Consider the following 25118-nt stretch of genomic DNA (forward strand, 5'->3'; position numbering starts at 1 on the left):
TTTCACCTTAGCACATGTCTAATTATTTTCTTAGAATTAATTACAAAAACTGCTGAGATCAAAGTATATGTACTTATTTCTTCAGAAATGTTTCAAACATATTTCCTAAAAATAAGGAATTTTCTCTTATATAACCCCAGGACATTATTCAAAATCCAGAAAAATTGGCCAGGTACAATGGCTCACACCTGTAATCCCAGCACTTTGGGAGGCCTAAGTGGGCAGATAACTTGAAGTCAGGAGTTCGAGACCAGCCTGGCCAACACGGTAAAACCCTGTCTCTACTAAAAATACAGAAATTAGCCAGGCATGGTAGCACGCACCTGTAATTCCAGCTACTCAGGAGGCTGAGGCAGGAGAATCACTTGAACCCAGGAGGTGGAGGTTGTAGTGAGCCGAGATCACACCATTGTACTCCAGCCTGGGTGACAGAGCAAGACTCTGTCTCAAAAAAACAAAACAACAAACCCCAGAAATTCTTGTTTTTCTTTCTTTCTTTCTTTCTTTTTTTTTTTTTTTGAGATGAGGTCTTGCTATGTATGTTGCCTAGGGTTGGTCTTGAACTGGGCTCCAGTGATCCACCCGCCTCAGCCTCCCGAAGTGCTGGGATTACCAGCCAAAATACAGAAATTCAACATTGATACAAACTATTATCTAACCCACAATCCATATTCCAACATAGTCTATTGTCCCAATAATGTCCTCTATAGGTTTTCCCTCCCACCTTTTTTCCTGATCTGGGATCTACTGGAGGAAATCCTACTTAGTTGTCCTGTCTCTTGATTCCCCTATAATCCAGAACTGTTTCTCAGCCTTACTTTGTCTTTTATTATCTTGATATTTTTGTACAGACTAGTTATTTTGTAAAATGTTCTTTAATTTTGGCTTGCTTGATATTTCCTTATAATTAATTTCAGGTTATGCAATTTGGCAGAAATACCATAGAAATAATTTGTTGTCTTCTTTTTTTTTTTTGTAAAGATGGGGTGTCACTACATTGCCCAGGCTGGTCTCCAACTACTGGTCTCAAGGAATCCTCCTGCTTCAGCCCCCAAAATGCTGCACTGGGATTACAGGCATGAGCCACCATGCCCAGCCAGAAATAATGTCTTTCTCAAAACATGATGTCAGGAGGTGTCTGCTCCACTATGGTAACATAACTGTAATTGCAAAGTTGGTTACTTTGGTGACTATGGTATCTGCTAAATAAACTCACTGTAAACTTAACCATTCTTCCGTTTGCAATTAATAAGTAATTCATGGGAGGATACTTTTGAGACTATATAAATGTTACATACTTTGTCAACCTTTCAACTCACTAGTTTTAGCATCCATTGATAATTCTTGGTGGAATCAACTTTTTTTTTTTTTTTTTTTTTTTTGTAAATAGAGATAGGGTCTCCCTATGTTGCCCAGGCTGGTCTCAAACTCCTGGTTTGCTCAAGGGATTCTCCTGCCTTGGCATCCAAAAGTGAATAGGATTACAGGTGTGAGCCACCACGCCTGCTATTTTTTAAAAAAATATTTTTTATTTTTAATGGAACATTTCACGAGTTTGTGTGTCACCTTGCTCAGGGGCCATGTTAATCTTCCCTGTATTGTTCCAATTTTAGTATATGTGCTGCTGAAGTGAGCACGGAATCAATTATGATAATAACAATTACAATATGATAATTTTATAGCTCTACCATTTCTTCCATATTTATTAGTTGGTATTTATTATAAGAAAAAGTTTTCCTGGCCAGCATGGTGACTCATGCCTGTAATTCCAGCACTTTGGGAGGCCGAAGAGGGTGGATCACCTGAGGTCAGGAGTTCGAAACCAGCCTGACCAACATGGCAAAACCCCATCTCCACTGAAAATACAAAAATTAGCTGAGCATGGTGGCGCATGCCTGTAGTCCCAGCTACTTGGGAGGCTGAGGCACAAGAATTGCTTGAACCCGGGAAGCGGAGGTTACAGTGAGCCAAGATTGTGCCACTGCACTCCCGCCTGGGTGAAAGAGCGAGACTCCATCTCAAAAGAAAAAAAGAAAGAAAAAAAGCTTTCCTTTCTCCCTTAGTTATTTATATCACTATGAGCCCATGGATTCTCATTTTATTCCATGACTATTCTGTTACTATCATTATTTTGATGCTCATATTTTGGCAGACTTGGCCAATAGGAGTCCCTTCATACAGGTTCTTATGTCCTTTGGACACAGTTCCATCATTTTGAGCAGTTGTTTTATGACATAAGATATTCCATGCTCATGAGGTACTTTTCCTGCTCCAGACCTAGAATTATACCTTTCTTCAAGGAAAAGTGGCTCCTTTTAGTGAAGAATGAATGGTATTTAGAAACCAAATCTTAGAAGCAGGGGTACTCAGTGCTATTGGGGTATCTTTTCTAAGCCCTTTTGGTGGATCAAGAAATTCATACACATATAACTACATCTGTTTCTAACTATATTTAAAATGATGAGTTCATATTAATACCTCCATTTCCAATTCAATATCATTCTAATGTTCCCTCTTTCCACTTATAATTCCCTTCTCTAATAGGATGAAACAACATTCTCAATATATTTTACTCATTTCTTAATCCTACCATACACAGGAAGTACATTTTAAAAATTGTTTATTTTTTATTTTTGGGACAGGGTCTCACTCTGTCACCCAGGCTGGAGTGCAGTGGCATGATCTCAGCTCACTGCAACCTCCACATCCCAGGCTCAAGCAATCCTCTCACCTCAAACTCGTGTGAGTAGCTGGGACCACAGGTGCACACCCAGCTAATTTTTTGTGTTTTTGGTAGAGATGGAGTTTCACTATGTTGCCCAGGTTGCTCTCAAATTCCTGGGCTCAAGCAATCCACCCGCCTTGGCCTCCCAAAGTGCTGGGATTATGGGCGTGAGCCACTGCACCCAGCCAAAAATTGCTATCTTACGTCAATATGAAAAATAAATCTTCTAACTAGTGTTCAGTATTTATTTGTAGTCCTTTTGGTCTTTAGACTGAGGACATATAGTTAAAGTATCGTGGTCAAAAGCTGTTTGAGTTAGTTCTCATCCTTTCCTGCTTTGATGTGGTTATATAGTTCACATAGTTAGGTTCATTTTTTTGTTTATATTCTATAAGTCTTTCCCAATCTTGCTGATTAAAAGTTAACATGTTCCAAAAGTCAAAACTATACCAAAAAGTTAGCTTAAAGAAGTATTACTACCCGAACAATCACTTCTGCCCCAATCCCACCCACCTTTGCTATAGATAGTAGATACATACATATTTACTATTGTTTACACAAATAAGCAGACATGTATATCTTTTCATTTCCCTGTCTTTCATACACAAAAGTAAGCATATTGTATTTTTTTGCACTTTGCTTTTCCACTTAACAATATACCCTGGAAATCATTCTCTATCAGCTTTCTTCATTCTTTTTTACAGCTGTATAGTACACTACTGTACACAGTTTATTCAACTATTATCCTATGTCTGGGCATGTAGATGTTTCTAATATTTTACAGTTAAAAATAATGCAACAAATAGCCTCCTGCAAATACATTTTTACACTAATCAGGGCTTACCTTCAGAGTAAATTCTGACAAGAGAGAATTCTAAATAAAAAAGCAAATACGTGTTAAATTTTGTCACATCTTGAAAAATTCCTCCCCCAAAACAGTTTTTACCACACTGCATTACTACTAGCAATGTACAGGTATACCTACTTCCCCACCGCCTAACCTTCAGAGTGTGTTGTCTAGCTTTTTGATTGCTGCCAACTTGACAGCTAAGAATTCATATCCTAGTATAGTTTTAATTTGTGTTTCCTTGATCATTAGTGAGATTAAACATTTTTACAGAGGACTTAAGGGCCATTTTATGTTGTCTGTTATTAAGTGAAGTGAATGTTCATGTCACTTGGCCATTTTTTATATCAGCCTTCTCTGTTTATTTAATTTTCCTTATATTTTCGGGCCAGGTGTGATGACTCATACCTGTAATCCAAGCATTTGGGGAGGCCAAAATGGGAGGACTGCATGAGCCCAAGAGTACGAGACCAGCCTGGGCAACATAATAAAACACTACCTCTACAAAAAATAAAAAATTAGCCATGTGGTGGCATGTGCCTGTAGGGCCAGCTACTCAGGAGGCTGAGGCAGGAGGATCACTTGAGCACAGGAGGTCGAGGCTGCCTGAGCCATGATCACACTACTTGCACTCCAGCCTGGGCAACAGAGTTACACTCTATCTTTAAAAAAAAAAAAAAAAAAAGCAAAGAAAGAAATATTTTCTTTCAGTATGGCATCTGTTTTTTTGACATTGTTTATGGCTTTTTTGTAAACCATGCAAAAGATGGGTTTTTAAAAATTATTATAGAATTAAGTTCTCAAATCAACAACCAAACAACATCATAAGGAACTAAAAAAAGAACAAACGAATCCAAAATTAGCAGAAGGTGCTGGGCGTGGTGGTTCACGCTTGTAATCCCAGCATTTTGGGAGGCCGAGGCGGGTAGATCATCTGAGGCCAGGAGTTCCAGAACAGCCTGGCCAACAAGGTAAAACCCCATCTCTACTAAAAATACAAAAAGTAGCCAGGTGTGGTAGCGTGCACCTGTAATCCCAGCTACTCAGGAGGCTGAGGCAGGAGAATTGCTTGAACCCAGGAGGCCGAGGTTGCAGTGAGCTGAGATCATGCCACTGCACTCCAGCCTGGGCAACAGAGTAAGGCTCTGTCTCAAAAACAAACAAAAAAAAATAGCAAAAGGAAAGAAATAATAAAGATTAGAGTAGAATTAAATGAAACAGAGAACAGAGAAATGGGGGCAAAATCAACAAATAAGTTGTTTTTTTGAAAAGATCAACAAAATTGACAAATCCTTAGCTTTCTTGAGAAAAAAAAAGAAGATTCAAATAACTAAAATAAGAAATAAAAGAGGAGACATTACAACTGGATGCCTCAGAAATAAAAGGAATTGTAAGAGACTATGGGCTGGGTACAGAGGCTCATGCCTGTAATCTCAGCACTTTGGGAGGCCAAGGTGGGCAGATCACTTGAGCCTAGGAGGTCGAGACCAGCCTGGGCAACATGGCAACACCTCGTCTCTACAAAGAAACACAAAAATTAGCTGGGCATGGGTGTGTCTGCTCATGTAGTACCAGCTACCCAGGGCTGGGGGTGGGGGCGGGGTTGAGGTGGGAGAACTGAGGCTGTAGTGAGCCATAATTGCACCACTGCACTCTACCCTGGGTGACAGAGAGAACTTTCTTAAAAAAAAAAAAAAAAGAAAAGAAAAAAAAAAGAAAGAAAGATTACTATGAATCATTACCTGGCAAAAATTGGATAATCTACAAAAAATTGGATAAATTCTTAGAAACATAAACCTAACAAGACTGAATCATGAAAAAACAGAAAATCTCAACAGATCTATAACTAGTAAGGAGATTGAATCAGTAACTAAAAACTGCCCAACAAAGAAAAGCCCAGGACCTGACAGCTTCACTGGAGAATTCTATCAAACATTTAAATATGAATTAATGTAAATCTTTCTCAAACTCTTTCAGAAAAACTGAAGAAGAGATCACTTGAGCCCAGGAGGTGGAGGCTGCAGTGAGCTACGATCACACCGCTGCACTCCAGCCTAGGCAACAGAGGGAGACCCCGTTTCTTTAAAAAAAAAAAAAAAAATCAGTTGTGTTTCTATACACTAACAATGAATTACCTGAAAAGAAAATTAAGAAAATAATGCCATTTATAATAACATCAAAAAGAACAAAATACTTAGGAATAGACGTAACTGAGGAGGTGAAAAACTTGTACATTAAAAACTGTAAAACATCTCTGGAAGAAATTAAAGAAGACATAGGAAAGAGATCCTGTGTTCATGGACTGGAAGACTTTATATTGTTAAAATGTCGTTACTGTCCAAAGCATTTTAAAGATTCAATGGAATCCCTATCAAAATCCCAATGGCATTTTTTTTCCAGAGATAGAAAAAACAATTCTAAACTTTTTACACAGAATCTCAAAAGATTCCAAATAGCCAAAATAATATTTAAAAAGAAGCACAAAGCTGAAGTCTTCATACTTCTTTTTTTTGAAATGGAGTCTCAGTCTGTCGCCCAGGCTAGAGTGCCATGGTGTAATCTCAGTTCACTGCAACCTCTGCCTCCTGGTTCAAGTGATCCTCCTGCCTCAGCCTCCCAAGTAGCTGGGACTATGGGCATGTGCCACCACGTCCAGCTAATTTGTGTGTGTGTGTGTGCGTGTGTGTGTGTGTGTGTATTATATATATTATATATATAATATATATATTTTTGCAGAGTCTCGCTCTGTGTGTGTGTGTGTGTGTATTATATATATTATATATATATAATATATATATTTTTGCAGAGTCTCGCTCTGTTGCCCAGGCTGGAGTGCAGTGGCACAGTCTCAGCTCACTGCAACCTCTGCCTCCTGGGTTCAAGTGATTCTCTTGCCTCAGCCTCCTGAGTAGCTGGGATTAGAGGTGCCTGCTAAAACGCCTGGCTAATTTTTTTTATTTTTAGTAGAGATGGGGTTTCACCATGTTGGTCAGGCTGCTCTCAAATTCCTGACTTCGTGATCGTCCGCCTCAGCCTTCCAAACAGTCGGGATTACAGGTGTGAACCACTGCACCCAGCTAATTTTTGTATTTTTAGTAGAGACATGGTTTCACCATGTTGGTCAGGCTGGTCTTGAACTCCTGACCTCAAGTGATCCACCTGCCTTGGCCTCCCAAAGTGCTGGGATTACAGGCGTGAGCCACCGCACCTGGCCTATATTTCCTTATTTTGAAACTATTACAGGATGGGCATGGTGGCTCACAGAAGTAATCCCAACACTTTGGGAGGCTGAGTGGGGAGAATCGCTTGAGTCCAGGAGTTCCAGACCAGCCTGGGAAACACAGTGAGATTGTGTCCCTATTTTTTTAAAAAAAGATTACAAAGCTCCAGTATTCAAAATAGTTTGGTACTGGCATAAAGACCGACAGGAAGACCAACGGAACAATAGAGAGCCCGGAAATATACCCTCACATAGAAGGTCAAATGATCTTCAACAAAGGTGCCAAAACTACACAATGAGGAAAGGATAGTTTCTTCAACAAATGTGTTAGGAAAACTGAATATCCACATGCAAAAGAATGAAAAATGGGTCCTTATTTAACATGATATACAAAAACTGACTCAAAATAGATTAAAGACCTAACCAGCAAGGCCGGAAACTAAATTCCTAGAAGAAAATAGAGGGAAAAAGCTTCATGACATTGGATTTGACAACAATTTATTGAACGCGACACCAAAAACATAGGCAATAAGAGCAAAAATAGGCAAATAAGACTACATTAAACTTAAAAACTTCTGCACATCACAGAAACAATCAACAGAATAAAAAGATAACCTGCAAAATGGGAGAAAATATTTACAAGCCATATATTGGGTAGGGCGTTAATATCCAAAATAAAGACCTCTTATAACCCAGTAACAAAAAAAAATTAACCCAAGTTTTTAAATGGGCAAAGGACTTGAATAGACATTTCTCCAGAGAAGATAAACAACCAACAATCATATGAAAAAATGCTCAACATCACTTTCTTCAAGGAAATGAAAACCAAAACCATAATGAGGTACTACTTCCCAGCCACTAGAACGGCCATACCTTACTTACATCCATTAGAATTTTTTTCTATATCAAAAAATCAGAAAATACATGTTGAAGAGGATTTGGAGAAATGGGAATCCTTGTGCACCACTGGTGGGATTGTAAAATGATATAGCTTCTAAGGAAAATAGTACGGAGTTTCCTCAAAGATTAAAAAAATAGATTTACCATATGACCGAGCAATTCCACTTCTGGATATATCTCCAAATAAACCGAAAACAGGATCTCAAAGAGATATTTGTACACTCATGTTCCCTGCAGCATTATTCATAATAACTAATATGTGGAAGCAACCAAATCCCCATTGTTGTGGAACAGGTAAGTAAAACATGGTATATACATACAAAGAAATATTATTCAGCCTTAAAAAAATAAGGAAATCCCATCTTATGCTACAACATGGATGAAACCTGAGGACACCGTGCAGAGTAAAATAAGCCAATCACAAAAAGACAAATACTGCATGATTCCAGTTATATGAAGTACTCAAATTCACAGAAGCAGGAAGTAGAATGGTGGTTGCTGGAGGCTGAGAGGAGGGGGAAATGAGTTGTTGTTCAACAGGTATGGAATTTCAGTCACACAAGATGAAGAAGTTCTAGAGATCTACTGTACAATAACATGCGTACAGTTACCAATACGGTAATGTATACTTAAAAACTGCCAAAAGGATAAATTTATGTGTTTTTTAACCACAACAAAAATATTTTATGTAGTTTTTAAAATTACATCTGCATTCTGAGCCTTTCTATAGACTGGATTATAGGAAAGTTTTGTGATGTTTTCATTTGGCACTTTTTTTTTTTGAGACAGAGTTTCACTCTTGTTGCCCAGGCTGAAGTGCAATGGCATGATCTCGGCTCACTGCAACCTCCGCCTCCCAGGTTCAAGCGATTCTCCTGCCTCAGCCTCCTGAGTAGCTAGGATTACAGGCACCCACCACCACCCCTGGCTAATTTTTTGTATTTTTAGTAGAGATGGGGTTTCATCATGTTGTCCAGGCTGGTCTCAAACTCCTGACTTCAGGTGATCCACCCGCCTCGGCTTTCCAAAGTGTTGGGATTATAGGCATGAGCCACAGTGCACGGGCTCGTTTGGCACTTAATATGGTTTCTCTTTTACATAAGATCTCTGATTTTTGAAGTTTATACTTTTTTTTTTGAGACAAAGTCTCACCCTTTCGCCCAGGCCGGATTGCAGTGGCACAATCTCGGCTCACAGCAGCCTCCACCTCCTAGGTTCAAGTGATTCTCATGCCTCAGCATCCTGAGTAGCTGGGACTACAGGCACTCATCACCATACCCAGCTAATTTTTTTGTATTTTTAGTAGAGATGGAGTTTCACCATGTTGGCCAGCCTGGCCTCGAACTCCTGACCTCAAGTGATTTGCCCACTTTGGCCTCCCAACGTGCTGGGATTACAGGTGTGAGCCACCACACCTGGCCTGAAGTTTATGCTTATACATGGTGTGAGATATGGAGCTAATTAATGTTTTTCCAGCTGTCCTAGTGTCATTTAAAGTACATTTTTGTCCTGGTGATTAGTAATGTAATCTTTATTGTATACTAAATTCCCAGATATACGCCTGTGTAGCTCTGAACTTGTTATTCCAATGGTCTGCCTTCTAATCTGTGTGCCATACTAAACAGTTTTAATTAGTCTCTATAGGATGTTTTAATATCTAGAACGTGTAGTCACTCCTTGTAGCTTTTCTTTCTCAGCGTTCTCTTAGCTATTCCTATATGTTTATTTTCCCAAATGAACTTCAAAAATGAGTTTTCTAACTCTATAAATAAATTTGATAGCTTTTACTGGCATTAGATTAGATTTGTAAAATAATTTAGACAGACCTGGCGTCTTCATGGTGTTAAACTGCCCTAAGAACAAGGGATGTCTTTCCACTTATTAGGTCTACTTTTTTGTCTTTCAGGGTTTTAAAGTTTTTTTCATAAAGGGTTTAGACATTTCTTAAGTTTATTCCTAAATATATTTTACCTTTATTTCTTTTGTAAATGAAGTTTGCTCTACTATTGTATCTTTTAACTGCTTATTATTTGCATATGTTAAGGTTGTTGATTTCTGTACTTGTTTTATATCTTGCTGACTAAATTGTTTTAAGTTAATTCTGTCATTGATTCTCTTGAGTTTTCTAGATAAATTATCATATAAACTGTAAATACAGTTTTACTTCTTTTCTAATTCTTACACTTCTTACTGATTTTTCTTGTCCATCTGCACTGGCAAATACCTATGGTGCAATTTAAATGTTAGTATCTTTAGGATTAAAAAAAAGCCCTTGCAAGTAAGGAGGCGGGGGAAAAGAACAACCCAACTCAAAAAAAAAAAATAGGGGCTGGGCGTGGTGGCTCACGCCTGTAATCCCAGCACTTTGGGAGGCCGAGACAGGTGGATCACGAGGCCAGGAGATCGAGACCATCCTGGCTAACACAGTGAAACCCCGTCTCTACTAAAAATACAAAAAATTAGCCGGGTGTGGTGGCGGGTGCCTGTAGTCCCAGCTACTCGGGAGGCTGAGGCAGGAGAATGGCGTGAACCCAGGAGGCGGAGCCTGCAGTGAGCCGAGATCGGGCCACTGGACTCCAGCCTGGGCAACAGAGCGAGACTCCGTCTCAAAAAAAATAAATAAATAAAATAATTAAAAAAATAGGCTTAGGCAATGGACAGGTAGTTTACAGAAGCACAAATGGCCAGTAAACATATCTCCAAATGTCCAATCTCATTAGTAACAAAAGAAATAATACTTTTACCACCAAGATAAGGATAACACTGAAACATTTATTTTCTCATCTTTCCCAAAAAGACTAAGTGGAATATGTTATTTTTAGTTTCAAAGTAGCTGCTCCTATTCTTTTGGTTTTTGTTTGTTTGTTTGTTTGAGATGGAGTGTTGGAGCGTCGATCTGTCGCCTAGGCTGGAGTGCAGTGGCACAATGTCGGCTCACTGCAACCTCCGCCTCCTGGGTTCAAGCAATTCTCCTGCCTCAGTCTCTCGCGTAGCTGGTACTACAGGCGCACGCCACCACGCCTGGCTAATTTTTGTCTTTTTAGTAGAGACGGGGTTTGGTCAGGCTGGTCTCGAACTCCTGACCTCAAGCAATCCACCTGCCTCGGCTTCCCAAAATGCTGGGATTACAGGTGTGAGCCACTGTGCCCGGCCAGCTGCTCCTATTCTTGGCTTATTTTTACAAAGTGGTTAGCATATGATCCATGAGTGGCACACCTGGGCTTTAAGGACCAGGGCCAGAACTCAGACCAAGTGCCCTTACCTGTTAGGATTTTTCCATAGACAGACAGATAGGGACAGAGTGAATGAAAGGCAAATGTGTAGGCGGGTTGACTCATAAAGCAGAGAGGTATTGTTCAAGGAATTCCTTGCAAGCCAACAAGCAGTCATGCCATTTTTCCTTAATTTCTAAGGTACTGACCTCTTGCAGAGGCAGCAATGACTAACTTCTGAAATAGGATATCACAACACTAATTAGGGCACTACTCTGTGCAGGGTGGAGAGGAAAAGGAGGGGATATTTTAATTTTCCATTTCACATTCCCTTGCCTTGATAAATTATGTTTCTTCTGCCTGGAATATCCAAATAACTATCCGTCCTTCAAAATGGCTCAGACATCACCACCTCCATTCTGAAGCCCATTCTTGACACCGTATGCCTTCCCGTCTCCCTCTTCTGTGTCACCTCTGAACCTTGTTTTGGGGCGGGGGGCGGGGGGAAAACTCCAGCTTAGGCAACATGGTGAAACCCTGTCTCCACAAAAAATACAAAAATCATCCAGGCATGACAGGGTTTGTCTGTAGTCCCAGCTACTAGAGCTAAGGAGGGAGGATCGTTTGAGCCCAGGAGGCGGAGGTTGGAGTGAGCCGAGATTGTGTCACTCCATTTCATCCTAGACAACAGAGCAGGACCACAGCGTCCCCCACCCCCCTCCCCTCAAAAAAAGACAAACAAGAAAAACAGAAGAAAAACTCCTGTGTTTTCATCTATGCTTCTCTATCAATCTAACATTTTTCTCAAATTATAGGAAGTCTACAATAAATGCTTGCTGAACTGAATTCAACTTACCTTCTACAGCATGAGGAATATATCAGAAATAAAATGATCTTGGTGTGCCAGTGCCAGCCATCACCAGATCAGAGATTAGATTTGGACAGAGACAGAAAAGTTCACAATTAGGGTGGCAAAGCGAGTTAGTACTGCATTTAGCTCCCAGCATTAAATCAGAAGAATCCATACTTAGAGTAAAAGTCATTAAGAACAATAACTGGGCCGGGCATGGTGGCTCACACCTGTAATCCCAGCACATTGAGAGGCCAGGGTGGGTGGATCACTTGAGGCCAGGAGTTTGAGACCAGCCTGGCCAACACAAGGAAACCTCATCTTTATTAAAAATACAAAAATTAGCTGGGCATGGTGGCATGTGCCTGTAATCCTAGCTACTCGGGAGACTGAGGCACGAGAATTACTTTAACCCAGGAGGCGGAGGTTGCAATGAGCCAAGATAGCACCACTGCATTCCAGCCTGGGCAACAGAGTGAGACTCTGTCTCAAAAATAATAATAATAATAATAATAATAATAATAGACAAAGCGCAGTGGCTCACACCTGTAATCCCAGCACTTTGGGAGGTCAAGGCAGGCGGATCACGAGGTCAGGAGTTCCAGACCAGCCTGGCCAATATGGTGAAACCCCGTCTCTATTAAAATACAAAAATTAGTTGGGTGTAGTGGCACGTGCCTGTAATCCCAGCTACTTGGGAGGCTGAGGCAGAAGAATCACTTGAACCCAGGAGGCGGAGGTTGCAGTGAGCTGAGATCACATCACTGCACTCCAGCCTGGGCAACAGAGCGAGACTCCGTCTCAAAAAAATAAAATAAAATAAAATAAATAAACAATAATTAAGACCTTAAAATCTTAAAACCTATCTTTAAAATTTACAATACACATAAATTTTATTTTACTATAATGAAAGATTGAAAAAATACACATTGCAAAAAGATCTAAACATATATAAAGCTAAAGTGAAAACTTTCCCTAGACCCACCGCTTCCCAAAAATACTCCTGCCTCAATAGTTTGGTATATATTTTTCCAGGTCTCCATGTCTATAAACACAGTAGCATATGTTTATATTACTATAACATAATAATGCTACAAATATTACAATTATAAGTATAAACATATTATTTATAAAAATCAGATTATATGCTACATACTGTCTTGCCTTTATTATTTAAAAAGTATATTTTGCGCTGGACACAATGGTTCACCACTGTAATCCCAGCACTTGGGGGAGGCCAAGGCGGGAGGATTGCTTAAAACCAGGAGTTCGACACCAGCGTGGGCAACAAAGTGAGATCCCATCTCTACAAAAAATAAAATAAGTTAACCTGGCACAGTAGCATGTGCCTGTACTTCCAACTACTTGAGAGGCTGAGGCAGGAAGATTGCTTGAACCCAGGAGTTAGAAGCTGCACTGAGCCATGATTGTGCCACTGTACTCCAGCCTGAGTGACAGAGTGAGACCCTGTCTCAAAAAAAAAAAAAAAAGGATTTTGTACATCCTTCCATATTTGCACAAATACATCTACCTCATTTTAAGTTAACGTTCATAAAATTCTATTGTGTGAACATTCTATGACTTATTTAACCATTGTATTATACACAATACTACAACAAACATCTTTGTATATGTATGTATATATCTTTGTGCACACGACTGTTTATATAAAATGAATTCCTAGAAGTAGAATTTCTGGATAAAGAACATGACTATTTAAAATTTTAATGATATTGCCAAACTGTTGGGCTATTACTTTTAAGACATTACCAACTTATTTTTAGCTCTGAAATGAAATAATTTTATACTGCATTTATACTGATTATACAATTGTAGTGTCCTTGGAATTTACTTAGTTGAATCACGATTGCGTATTTAATTGAATCTATGATGCCATCTTGTATAAAACATTCTGATTTTAGGTATGTTAAAAATGAGAAAAATGTCCTCCTTATATTAGAAGGAAAAATGATTCCTAGCTGTCTTAAAAAATGATTAATCACTTCTACTGAGAAAGTAACAGACAACAGCGAATCAAATTCTTACATTTATTAATTAAAAAGAGTACATTTCCAAAAGCATTTTTATATATGATATGAAATATGTAATGGCAAACTGGACAAAGCTAGGGAATTACACACATTAAGAAAGCTTTAGAAGGCCTGTAACATTTGGATAATTAGTAATTACAGACCATGTTTTTCCCTGTCACAGGCATTCACAGCAACAGATTACAAAACAAATCAAGCCACCCAACTATTTTCTAACATGATAAACCTTGACCCATACACCAGTGTCAAAAAGAGATGTTCAGTTATCTATTAGAAAAGACTCTTATTGATAAGAACAGGCAGCTCTCTTAACTGAATTTGACTCACTGAACACCACACAATTAATCTTGATCTTTGATAAAGAAGTCACTTCTGGAGTTCAGTCCCCAGACACAAGTGACTTTGGACATCTCTCCCAGAAGCATGTGGAAGCTGGGTATCATTTTCCAGTATTCATGTTTGAGCTGAATAACGTAATACAAATACTCCCTTAATGTCCTGTTTTATTTTTGTTGTTTTGTTTGAGGTACCTAACTTCTCAAGAGATTAACATCAAGGGAGTCAGAATGACTTACAATAAGATCACTTTCCATCTCAGGCATTAATTTGTGTTTTCTGCATTTGAGACCATACTACGTGTGTGCAGGGAGGTAGGTGAATCATGCCTGGATGTGCAGGAAAAAGAAATATACTAATAAGGTAGTATACTTGAAATTAAGCTCCCTCTTGGCTAAAGCACAAAGAATGGAATCAGGTCAGAAAATCTAAACTCTGAATAAAGGTAAGTTCTTTATACTGTGTCTCAAATGTGAACACTAAGTCTATTTAGATTTGATTATGATTGGTTGAAATGTTATAGGTGTTAATAAGCCTCCATCAAATAAGAAAGTGTTTTATAATTACACTTACCAGCATTAATATAAAATCCTTCTTACATAGCCATCACTTTATTCTGAATTCTAGCAACTTTTATTAAACATACCCTAAATTCTTCAGCTATTTTTGCACATGACATGTAAATGTAACCCTTTCTATGACTGGAGTAGCAAACAGATATAAGTTCAGCTCCCATCAACCTCCACTACTTATCTGCTCCACCTCTGCAGGGGCTGCGGGTCTCTTCTCAAGCAATCCTCCTGCCTCGGCCTCCCTGAGTGCTGAGATTACAGGCATGAGCCACCCCTGCTGATTTCTTCTTATTCGGAGAAGCCAGAATTCTCAGAGACTCAATTTCTTTCACATCCTGAGCTTTCTTTCGTTATTTAGTTGAGCAATTCCTAATATACTGAAAAATTTGATTTTCACCCAAAGCCTATGCTTGCATCCTCTTTTTATGTTCCCCTCCTGATAGGATTGCAGGACCCTCATAGCTTTCAGTATCTTCAGGGTTTTTAAATCACTTTTTCTCCCCTACTTCACCTCGTTCTGGCCTACTTTTTGCTACTATCCTTTAAAACACACACACACACACACACACACACACACACACACAGAAAAACTCCCAGTGAGATGAACATACAATTGTTACAAACTCTCTAGTATACCTGCACCTAACCAACAATCTCCACAGTCAGCTGACTAGTATCTGATCCACAGCATACACTTTCTAATACTTGGGATAATCAAAAAGCAATGTTGCAAAAGAGCAGGGACTACAGATCACAGCTGGGTTTTAACAGGTGAAACTCAAAATTTTATAGTACTAAATGAGCTCACAAAAAACTTTTACATTTGATTGGCTTGGATATAGAATATTGAAAATCACCTTTTTGGATCCTTAATAATCCTTTATTACATGCTATAAAAACAAAGAAAAAGGAAGGTTAAAAAAACAAAACACACACACACACACAGAAACTCCCAGAAGGCCAGGGATGAAAGCTGTGAAGGCTAAAAACCCTTCTGGATAGGTTGGAACATGCTGCTGCTGAACCTGGGTTCCAGCCTGAAAAGGCAACACTAGGTGGCTGGAAAATCAGGCTCAGGTGATTGGCAACAAAGGGGTGCGCCTGAATGCTTTGCTACTTCCAGCCCTCCCTTTCTCTGATCCATTCCTTAACTAGTAACCACTATGTGGTTTTTTTTGTTTTTTTTTTTTTTGAGACAGAGTCTCGCTCAGTCGCCCAGGCTGGAGTGCAGTGGCACGATCTCGGCTCACTGCAAGCTCTGCCTCCCAGGTTCACGCCTTTCTCCTGCCTCAGCCTCCCGAGGAGCTGGGACTACAGGCGCCCGCCACCAAGTCCAGCAAATTTTTTTGTATTTTTAATAGAGATGGGGTTTCACTGTGTTAGCCAGGATGGTCTCGAACTCCTGACATCAAGTGATCCACCTACCTTGGCCTCCCAAAGTGCTAGGATTACAGGTGTGAGCCACCACCCTGGCCTACTAGTAAATACTTCTATTCCCTTCTTTCTGCAAAATATCTGTTTAGCTCTTATATATGGAAGGCCTTGTGCCAGGCACTGCAGTCTACAGCTGGAGTGAGCTACTGGAACAAATACAAATCTGATGATGTTACTGCTCTGCTGAAAATCCTTCAGTGACATTCAAGATCCCACAAGATCTGGTCTCTGGTAATCCTTCTAGCCTCATCTCCCACCTCTTTCTGACCCTTGCATTCTAAGTTCTGATTCTAAGTTCTGAACACTATTTCCCTGGCTAACTCTTGTTTGTCTGCCATGACTTAGCTTGGATGTCTTTGTTCCCTGAGCAAGCTTCTCCTATCACTCAAAACCAGTTTAGGTATAAAATTACAACCTCTATTTTTTTTTCCCCGACTGAACATTTCTCATCCTTTTCTCCTTCTGTGTGTGAAAATATGTATCTAGTAAAATCAGCTCACAAAATAGCTGATGTAGCTCTTCAACTGTGTCCTTTTCTCATTTTCTCTAAAGCAGTTTTTGAGAGGATGTGATATAGACTGTGTTTTTCAGTTCAAGAAAATGTTAAGGCAACCTTGGTCAGTACAAAGAAGACAAAAATCTGAAGAAAATAAATAATATCCTCATTAGTCTTTTTGCTTAATTCTGCCACTTCTTAAAACAAGAAATGTGCTGCAGAGACTACTCTTGGTGCAGTGGACAGGAAGTGGGCATCGGAAGGGCCTGCTGCACCACACGTGCTCTAGGGATCTACCAGTCGCTCCTCTGCTTATCAAAGCCACACACCTGGTACTGGCCGCCAGGTGGTCCCGAGCACAGTGCAAGCAGGAACATGCTCCCGCTGCCATACAGGCACACCTTGCTCCTTCCCTTCCTGTGGGTACTTCTTGGGTTAGAAGAAATAACTAATTTGAAATTTCATTGTGAGTTTTCTTTCAGCTCCATCAATTAAGAGAGACTAGTTATGCAAAAACTCTGGCAAACACAGAAGGGCCTGCCTCTTCCAATAGAATCCACTGAGCTCTCCCAGTACCACCCACAAGACCCAACCCTTCACTTTCTTATTTACTTACTTATTCACATGGCCTTTGTGCTTGTATGCTTGTCTGGTTCTCTTCTTAAACTGTTACATTCCTTAAGGGCAGAAACAGTCTTTATTTTTTTTGAGATGGAGTCTCACTGTTGCCCAGGCTGGAGTGCAGTGGTGGGATCTCAGCTCACTGCAACCTCCACCTCCCAGGTTCAAGTGATTCTCCTGCCTCAGCCTCCTGAGTAGCTGGGATTACAGGTGCCCACCACCATGCCCCGCTAATTTTTGTATTTTTAGTACAGACGAGGTTTTACCATGTTGGCCTGGCTGGTCTCAAACTCCTGACCTCAAGTGATCTGCCCGCCTCAGCCTCCCAAAGTGCTGGGGTTACAGGCGTGAGCCACATCGCCCAGCCGGAAACACTCTTATGTGTTGTTCCATTTCCAGCAAATTATTGAGTACCTACTATACCTGATACATAGTAGGGTACAAAATAAATGATTGGTGAATGAGTTAATATAAAACTGTTGGTGCCTCATAGGGAAAAAAAAAAAACAAGTATTAGAAGCTCTCAGGATACACAGTTCATACTACTGTTAGGAAAACGATTCAGCTGGCCATTCTGCAGCTTCTCCTCACCTGATCGATATCGTTCATCCCTGGCTCCCCCAGATCGAGTTCGGTGGTACTTAGAGGGAGCAGAAGTTTGAGCTGCAGATGGAGCAGGTGTCTGGTTTCTAAGTTCTTTCTGTACTGCTGAATCAGTTTCTAAAAAAGGAAGTTTAAAACATGGTTATCCAGTAACAGTAATAGCTAACATTTTCTAAAGCACTTTAAGCATTCTCACAATACTCTGAGCTAGGTACTATTACCCCATCTACAGTAAAGGGTTAGAGTTTCAATATAAATACATAAATATGATGCAAAGACATCCAAACTAAAAAATATCATCTTAGAGCCTTAAATGTCAACAGGTTGATAGGAGAGGAATAGCAAGAAGACAAATGTAAATTAAAAGGCCATTCCAGAGACTCCAAGGAGAGGCAGTAGTGATGGGGAGTTGACTGCATATGATCCCCAATCCTAAACAGTGAGACAACGAATAGCTTGGGGAGCCTTAGCTACCATACCATCAGTCACTCCAGATAAACATAATACAAGCAAAAACAGGGTGATTCTGCAAGCACAGCTTCAAGTCAAGTCTATTAGCCCCTTTTCCAACTGGACTCATCACTGACCCTACCCTGTCCCCATACTCTCCCCTCCCAAAATTTACTGTCTTATCAAGAATATGGGGATGGGGTAAATAAACAGAAAAACACTAAGTTCTGATGTTTTCCTGCCTTTTTATCTCAAATGATTAATTCCAAATCTGTTTCTTAAAAAAAATTACAATAAGAAAATTTAACAAGATGTACGTTAGCAAAATTTTGAGTGTAAAATACAGTAGTATTAATATCTTATTAGTATTAATAAGGCATGATGTTATAAAGCAGAACTTACTAATCTTGCATAACTGAAACTTTATACCTGCAGAACAGCAATGCCTCATTTCCCGCTCCCTATATCCCCTGGCAACCACCATTCTACTCTCTGCTTTTGAGCTTGACTCTCTTAGATGTCCCATATAAGTGGAATCATGCAGTATTTGTTCTTCTGTGACTGCTTTATTTCCCTCAGCATAATGTCCTCCAGGTTCATCCATGTTGTCACATATTGCAGGATTTCCTTAAGGCTTAAGTTTCTGAAATAGCACCCGGTTATGCCCAGCAAGGCAGCTTACACATAGCAAATTAAATGCCCAATATATTAAGATGTCACCTACACAGCAAATGTACTGCTCCAGATCCCAGCTGAGAATCAGCCTATAAAGCAAAAAAATTAAGGAAAAAAAAAAAAAGACTCAAAGCAGCGGTCTGGGGAGTACAAGCAACAGTGCCACACACCCCAGTAAAGACTGATAGCATCAAAGTATTACAGGAACTGAGATTCACAATGACAATGTTATATCATTTAAAAAGAAAAAAAAAAAGCAGGTAGCATGCTGGAAAGGCCATGTGTTGAGGCTCTAGTCAATAGTTCCTGCTGAGCCCAGCCATCCACCTGCCCTGTCAAGGCATCAAACATGTGAATGAGCCATCTTGGACTGTCCAGAGCAGCCCATCTACTAGGTGAGGGGGAAGACAACCACTGAATGACCTCAGTTGGCAACCATATAGAGCAAAATAATCACCAAAATTAGCCCTGCCCAAATTCACGCCTGTAGTCTCAGCTACTTGGGGAGGCTGAGGCAGGAGAATCACTTGAACCTGGAGGCAGAGGTTGCAGTGAGCCAAGATCGTGCCACTGCACTCCAGCCTGAGTGACAGAGCAAGACTCTGTCTCAAAAAAAAAAAAAAATTGAGACTTATTCCCACCTTGGCTCACTTGCAAGGGCAGTGATTTATCACGAATGGGGGCAGAAAACAACATACAGGTTGAACACCCCAAATACCCAAATCCGAAACTTTTTGAGCTCCTGTCTAATGCTCACAGGAATGTTCCTTGAAACATTTCTAATTGCCAATTTTTGGATTTCAGATGTTCAACTGGTATATAATGTAAATATTCCAAAAAAAAAAAAAAATCTGAAACACTTCTAGTCCCAAGCATTTCAGATAAGGGCTACTCAACCCGTACCTCAGGCCTCATCAAAAAGAGGTGGGAAGGAATATGGGGGCATGGGAGGACAGCAGGACATTATTTAACAGCATATGTAATGTCAGCTGGGCAGGCAAGATGCTGCCTCAAGGTGAATCATTCCCTGACCATGGTTTCACACTCCAACTAGATCTCAGAAATTACCTGGGGTGCTAAAATACAGATTCCTATGTTTTGAATAAGATATACACAGTTTCACTGCCATGGTAAGGAAAAGCTAAAAGCAAAGATGAAACTTAACTACATGTATCAACATAATGAGATACTATATGCCATTACAAATGAAAAATATGTAGACTATGCAGATACTTCAGTCCAAATAAAGTAATGCCAAGTGATAAAAGAACACGAAATATTATGTACACAATATAATTATAACTGTATGTAAAAACTATTTATATACAATTATAAGGGTCAGGTGGGACATAAAAATCCCAAAGGTATTTGGATTGAGGTACTTTATTTCTTTACAATTTCATTGTTCTGCTTATAGGATGAATTACGCATAAAACCAAATTCTAAAAGACAATACAAATACGTGCTGGAATGGAAGCTGCCAGACTCACAAATTAAGTCTTCTTTATGACTTCTAAATTCTAGCCCAAAATAAAACAGAGATCCGAAGAAAAAGACAACTTGCTGATTATTACAAAGCAAGAGCTTCAGTTCGGGGGTTTCTGATCTTTCAGTCTGTTATGCAGAATATCCAGTAGAGGTCACCATTATGTTTAAATAGTGATGATGTTAAAAGGTTTAGTAACGATAAAAAGTACACATTTTAGGTTCAAAAACATAAAGCCTTCCTTCTCAATGATCAATATGTATGTAAGTTATTGTTCCTTGGCAGAAAAATACATCAGAGTCTAATATGTTTCTATTGTTTGAATATGGTAAGGATGATAATCTGAAAAAAATGATATTTAGTAGCAAAAAACTACACATTTCCACTCAGGAAGATGGAAGGAAGCCACAAGCCTCCACATGTTATCTTTTAATTCTGCTTATGATTTAACAGATATTCTCACCTGCAAGAGTAACAGAGTGAAACAGGATGGGCTCTGAGAACCAAGGAACCTAATAGTTCAACTTCTGGGAGTTGAACAGAGCAGACATGCCTACTGTTCTTGGTGCTAGTGTCCAGAGAAGAAACACATTAAACAAGTGGTCAACATGTGTATACCTTTGACCTTGTGATACACGCTAAGGAGGAAAAGAACAAGGGTCTCCCAGCCCACATAATGAGGATTTAACTTGTATTAGAGTTTCAGGGAAGATGAATGTCTGCTGAAAGGAGACAGTGATGCAAAACTTAACTAGGCAGAGAGAAGGAAAAGCCACTTTATTCAAAAGCATGGTGTTTGTAGAAGCCCAGTGAGGGAGAAAAGCCTTGGCAAGTCTAAGACCAGTGAGGCTAAAGATACAGCAAAAGGGCAGAGTGTTACAAAATGAGACTGGACTAGAAAAGTGGCATCAGGTCACTTGTCCTAAGCCAAGTGGGCAGCCTTTGAAGGGATTTACAGGAAATGACAGAATATCAATGATAATAATATTTCCATGGCTCTTGCCTATTACCATCTCATTATGTCTTCACAACAGCACCATGTGATAGATACTATTAACGAAGCAGGATGCCCGTTACAGATTTTTCCACAGTGAGAGGGAACCAATAATCACCTTGAATCATTATAGGGCCCTCACTCCCACCCCATCCAAGAAGGCTCAATCAATCTAGCCTCTTGATTGAGAGGCTAGAGCAGCTGTGAGTAATTGAGGACAGTCTTCCTTTGAAGGGTCGGTGATTAACCTCACCACCTAGAGAAGGCAAGAGAGGAATGAGAGTGCTAATGTCTGGAGTCTGGAAAAGGGGCCACCTGCCTGTTTTCCAGGGGTAGACTCTGTAAGGAGAGCGGGTTGGGAGCTCCGGGTCTGTAAAGTGGTAGGTGTCTGAACAGATCCTGACCCAGAGCTTCCTTGGCCACTTGACATCAGGAAAATGACAGTGCATGAGGCTAAAAGAGCCAACACCAGGAGCTCTGCTCCGGGAGTCCAAGTAGAGTACCTGGCTCCTCCTCCATGATGCATCAGAGTAGCTGATGCAGGGAACAGGCTCAGCATTACTGGCTGGTCACACAGTGAGGACCAGTTATTCAGCAGCACCCTGTGAGATGATGGAAAGCAAACAGCAGACTGTGGGGATCTTTCCCCTTTGGGTGTGAAAGCTGGATCTACTGCCTCTCCTTTTGCACTGCCTATATAATCCCTGAGGGTTCTCAGACAATTTAAGAGGAAAAAGAAGCCCCAAGAGGAAAATACTGGGCTTCCTTCTGATGAGATATATGGGGGCAGATATAATTGCAATGTGTGCTCCAATTCATAGTGATTCCAATACCATCCAAACCAAACAAATGAAAGCAGAACGGGGACTGGAAAAAAGATTCTATGTTCTTTCCATTATGCTATGAGCCTCATTTGGGAAGGAACTTTTAAATCAAAATGAGACACATAAAACAAAATAGATTCCACTCCTCAAACCCTATGCATACATACATACACAGAGGCACATTGCCTACTGAGTATTTATAATTGGAAATGTTCTGTGGCATTCTAAAATGCTGTTCCTGATTTCAAAAACTGGTTTTAAGTTCACGTCCCTTTGAATTTCCAGGCTACTTTGTTTAGAGCTCTCTTACAGTACTTATTCTACTCTCTTTTATGATCCTCATTTGTGTAACTGTCATCTCTCCTGCTATAGTGTAAATAACTTGAGGTCAGAGGCTGGTCTTAAGCATCTTGTATCTCCTATAGTAACTGGTCCTTGGTCTTTCATATTGCAAGCATTTAGTATTTTAATTAAAATAAATAATTAAGATCTTGTCTGTCTCCTCACCTCCACCAATAATAGTAGTTGGCCGGAAAAAATAAACACAAAAATGTTGAGATAGCCATTTAAAGTTTACCTAAAAATCCTGCTTATTTGTGTATCTCCAATTCATATAAGTTGTATGCAAAAATGTGTGCCTCTCATTATCTTCATATACTTACACAAGGACATTAAGGAAAATAGGGTTACAGACTACTCCAGGAGGCATTATTAGAGGCTTGAGAGAGAGAATAAAACACAAGGGTTTTCCTTTGTTTCATTTTAACTTGGTCACACTCGCACCCTTGAACAACTTCAAAGGCAGGACTGAACCTAGAAGAACTGCGATGAAAGGAGCATGAAGCAGCTGCCAAGTGCAGTGTACTTATAGGAACTGGAACACCGGGGACTGCCACTCAGCACAGCAAGCAGCAATCACAAAAGGAATCCACGTTTGGGAAAAACCTTTGGGTGACCAGAACTTCTTATCAAGGCAAGCTAAAGAACATCAACAAATATTAATAACTATCTTCATAAACTTATTATTTATCCCTAAAAAATAAGTAGGCAGGAGTCTGGGGGAAAAAACAATGCAGAAACATATAGGTCAAGAAAGAAAATGTGAAAGGTAAGATCTTATTCTGAAGCAGGGGATAAACACAATTCACTTCAAAAATGAAGTGAAAGACGAAGTAAGTCACAGGATGAAGAAAATCAAATACACAAAGGTCACAAATAATCTCAAATACAGTAAGACAAAACAGAATGAGCAGTATCCTGCCTCTCCTTTTCTTTCTGCTCATTTCTGTTGTTATAAATCTTGTAGTACTATTTAAAATAGATGTACCAACTTCATTTAAAAATTAAAGAAATGCTAGAATATCATTTGAGAATTGATACACTCTGCACAGCCTCTTGAGGTTTTAGTAGGTCTATATTAAAAGATCTATTGAGGGTGGAGACAAGTTGCCAGGATCAATCTACAAGAGACCACTCTATAATGTGTAGAGTGCCCTGCTTCTTGTATTACCTAACACTTTTATCTTCATAGATGTTTACTCAAGAAAATGCCAGAAATTCTAAATGCTCTTTCTTTTTAGTTGTGCAAACATTTATAGAACATCTACTATATATCAGGCACTAATGCTAGAAACTGGGGACATGAAGAATAAAAAAAAATAAAAAATAATGTTCCTCCAGTAGGTGAATAAGACACACAAACAGACCACAATCTATGGGATGGCCAAAGACAGCTCTTTTAAAATGCAACTCAGATAATGGAAGTGGGGACTATTTATAGGGCTGGTCAAGGAGGGCCTCTCCAGGACTTCCCTAATTGAACAAACCCCTAAGTAGAGTGACGGAGCAAGCCAGGTAGGTTCTGGGCAGTGTCTTGTCCCATGCTGTCTCCTTGGTGTCGAAACAGTATTTGGAACACAGTAGGCACTCAGTAAATACATACTGTCCTTAGATTTGTCAGTAACCCCTGTAACTTTAGAACGAACTCTTTTTTCTATTAAAGCTAGCTGGAATTATCAGTTACTTGTATCCAAAGTATCTTAAAGATTAGACCACAGGACCAGCACAGGGAAATTGCCTTTCTACACAAAATCTTCCATTTTCCTGCAACTACAAGAGTGGCCAAGAGTGACTAATTTACAGAGAAGTTAGAATGCGTGTGGTTTGAAACTTCAATTCTTTGGGCCATGCCAAAAGAAAGAGTCAATTTCCTGGCCACTTCTCCTTGGAAGTCTGCTAATTGAGACATGTGGGAAGCTTTATACTTGGCCACAGTAGCTTCCAACTACTGAAAGATGTTCTGTGGGCCATTCCTTTCAAAGAGCAGACAGCTCACAATGAGCAAGAGACGGGAGGTGTGAATCTGCCGTATCTTCATTTCTCTCATGCCTCTCAAAGTGGGAGCGTTTTGAGGACCTGAATTTTTCATCTTTAATCTTATAAATTTTAATTTGTTAAAAGACAGCATGGCCCTTAAATACCAGATAAGGTATGGCTCTTGTTTAACTAAAGAAACAACTGTCAGTTCCAATGCTGGGAGGTTTAAGTGATTTTTTAGGGTAATTTTGAAGCAGATTTTTGCCATACAGTGACTTTAGAACCTAATCCCTATGATGCTACTGAATTAAGTTAGTTTTTCTTATTTTTGGAGACAGGGTCTCGCTCTGTCAACCAAGCTGGCATGCAGTGGCACAATCACGGCTCACTGCAGCCTCAACCTCCCAGGCTCAAGCAATCCTCCCGCCTCAGCCTCCTGAGTAGCTGGGACCACAGGTGCGCGCCATCACACCTGGCAAATTTTTTGATTTTTTTGTAGAGATGGG

General features: G+C 39.8%; 1 protein-coding gene and 1 non-coding gene across 12 annotated transcripts in view; both read right to left on the reverse strand.

The window, feature by feature from the left end:
• DIP2B (disco interacting protein 2 homolog B) overlaps positions 1–25118 on the reverse strand; it is a 247874-nt gene that overhangs the window by 89927 nt on the left and 132829 nt on the right. For 6 of the 11 annotated variants that reach the window (XM_034935861.3, XM_034935860.3, XM_055095660.2 and 3 more), the window contains exons 3-4: positions 17856–17984; positions 3570–3599 (exon numbers count right to left, since the gene is read on the reverse strand). In XM_034935861.3, the coding sequence (XP_034791752.1) occupies positions 3570–3599; positions 17856–17984 (159 nt within the window). The remainder of the gene's footprint in view (positions 1–3569; positions 3600–17855; positions 17985–25118) is intronic. The other 5 variants (XM_055095661.2, XM_008951236.4, XM_063593497.1 and 2 more) reach the window with 1 other exon arrangement.
• Positions 1532–1637, reverse strand: LOC112436735 (U6 spliceosomal RNA). The gene has a single exon (XR_003025440.1). It is a non-coding gene; the product is annotated as a U6 spliceosomal RNA (small nuclear RNA).

Source organism: Pan paniscus, chromosome 10, assembly GCF_029289425.2.
Source record: "Pan paniscus chromosome 10, NHGRI_mPanPan1-v2.0_pri, whole genome shotgun sequence".
Classification (NCBI taxonomy): Eukaryota; Metazoa; Chordata; class Mammalia; order Primates; family Hominidae; genus Pan; species Pan paniscus.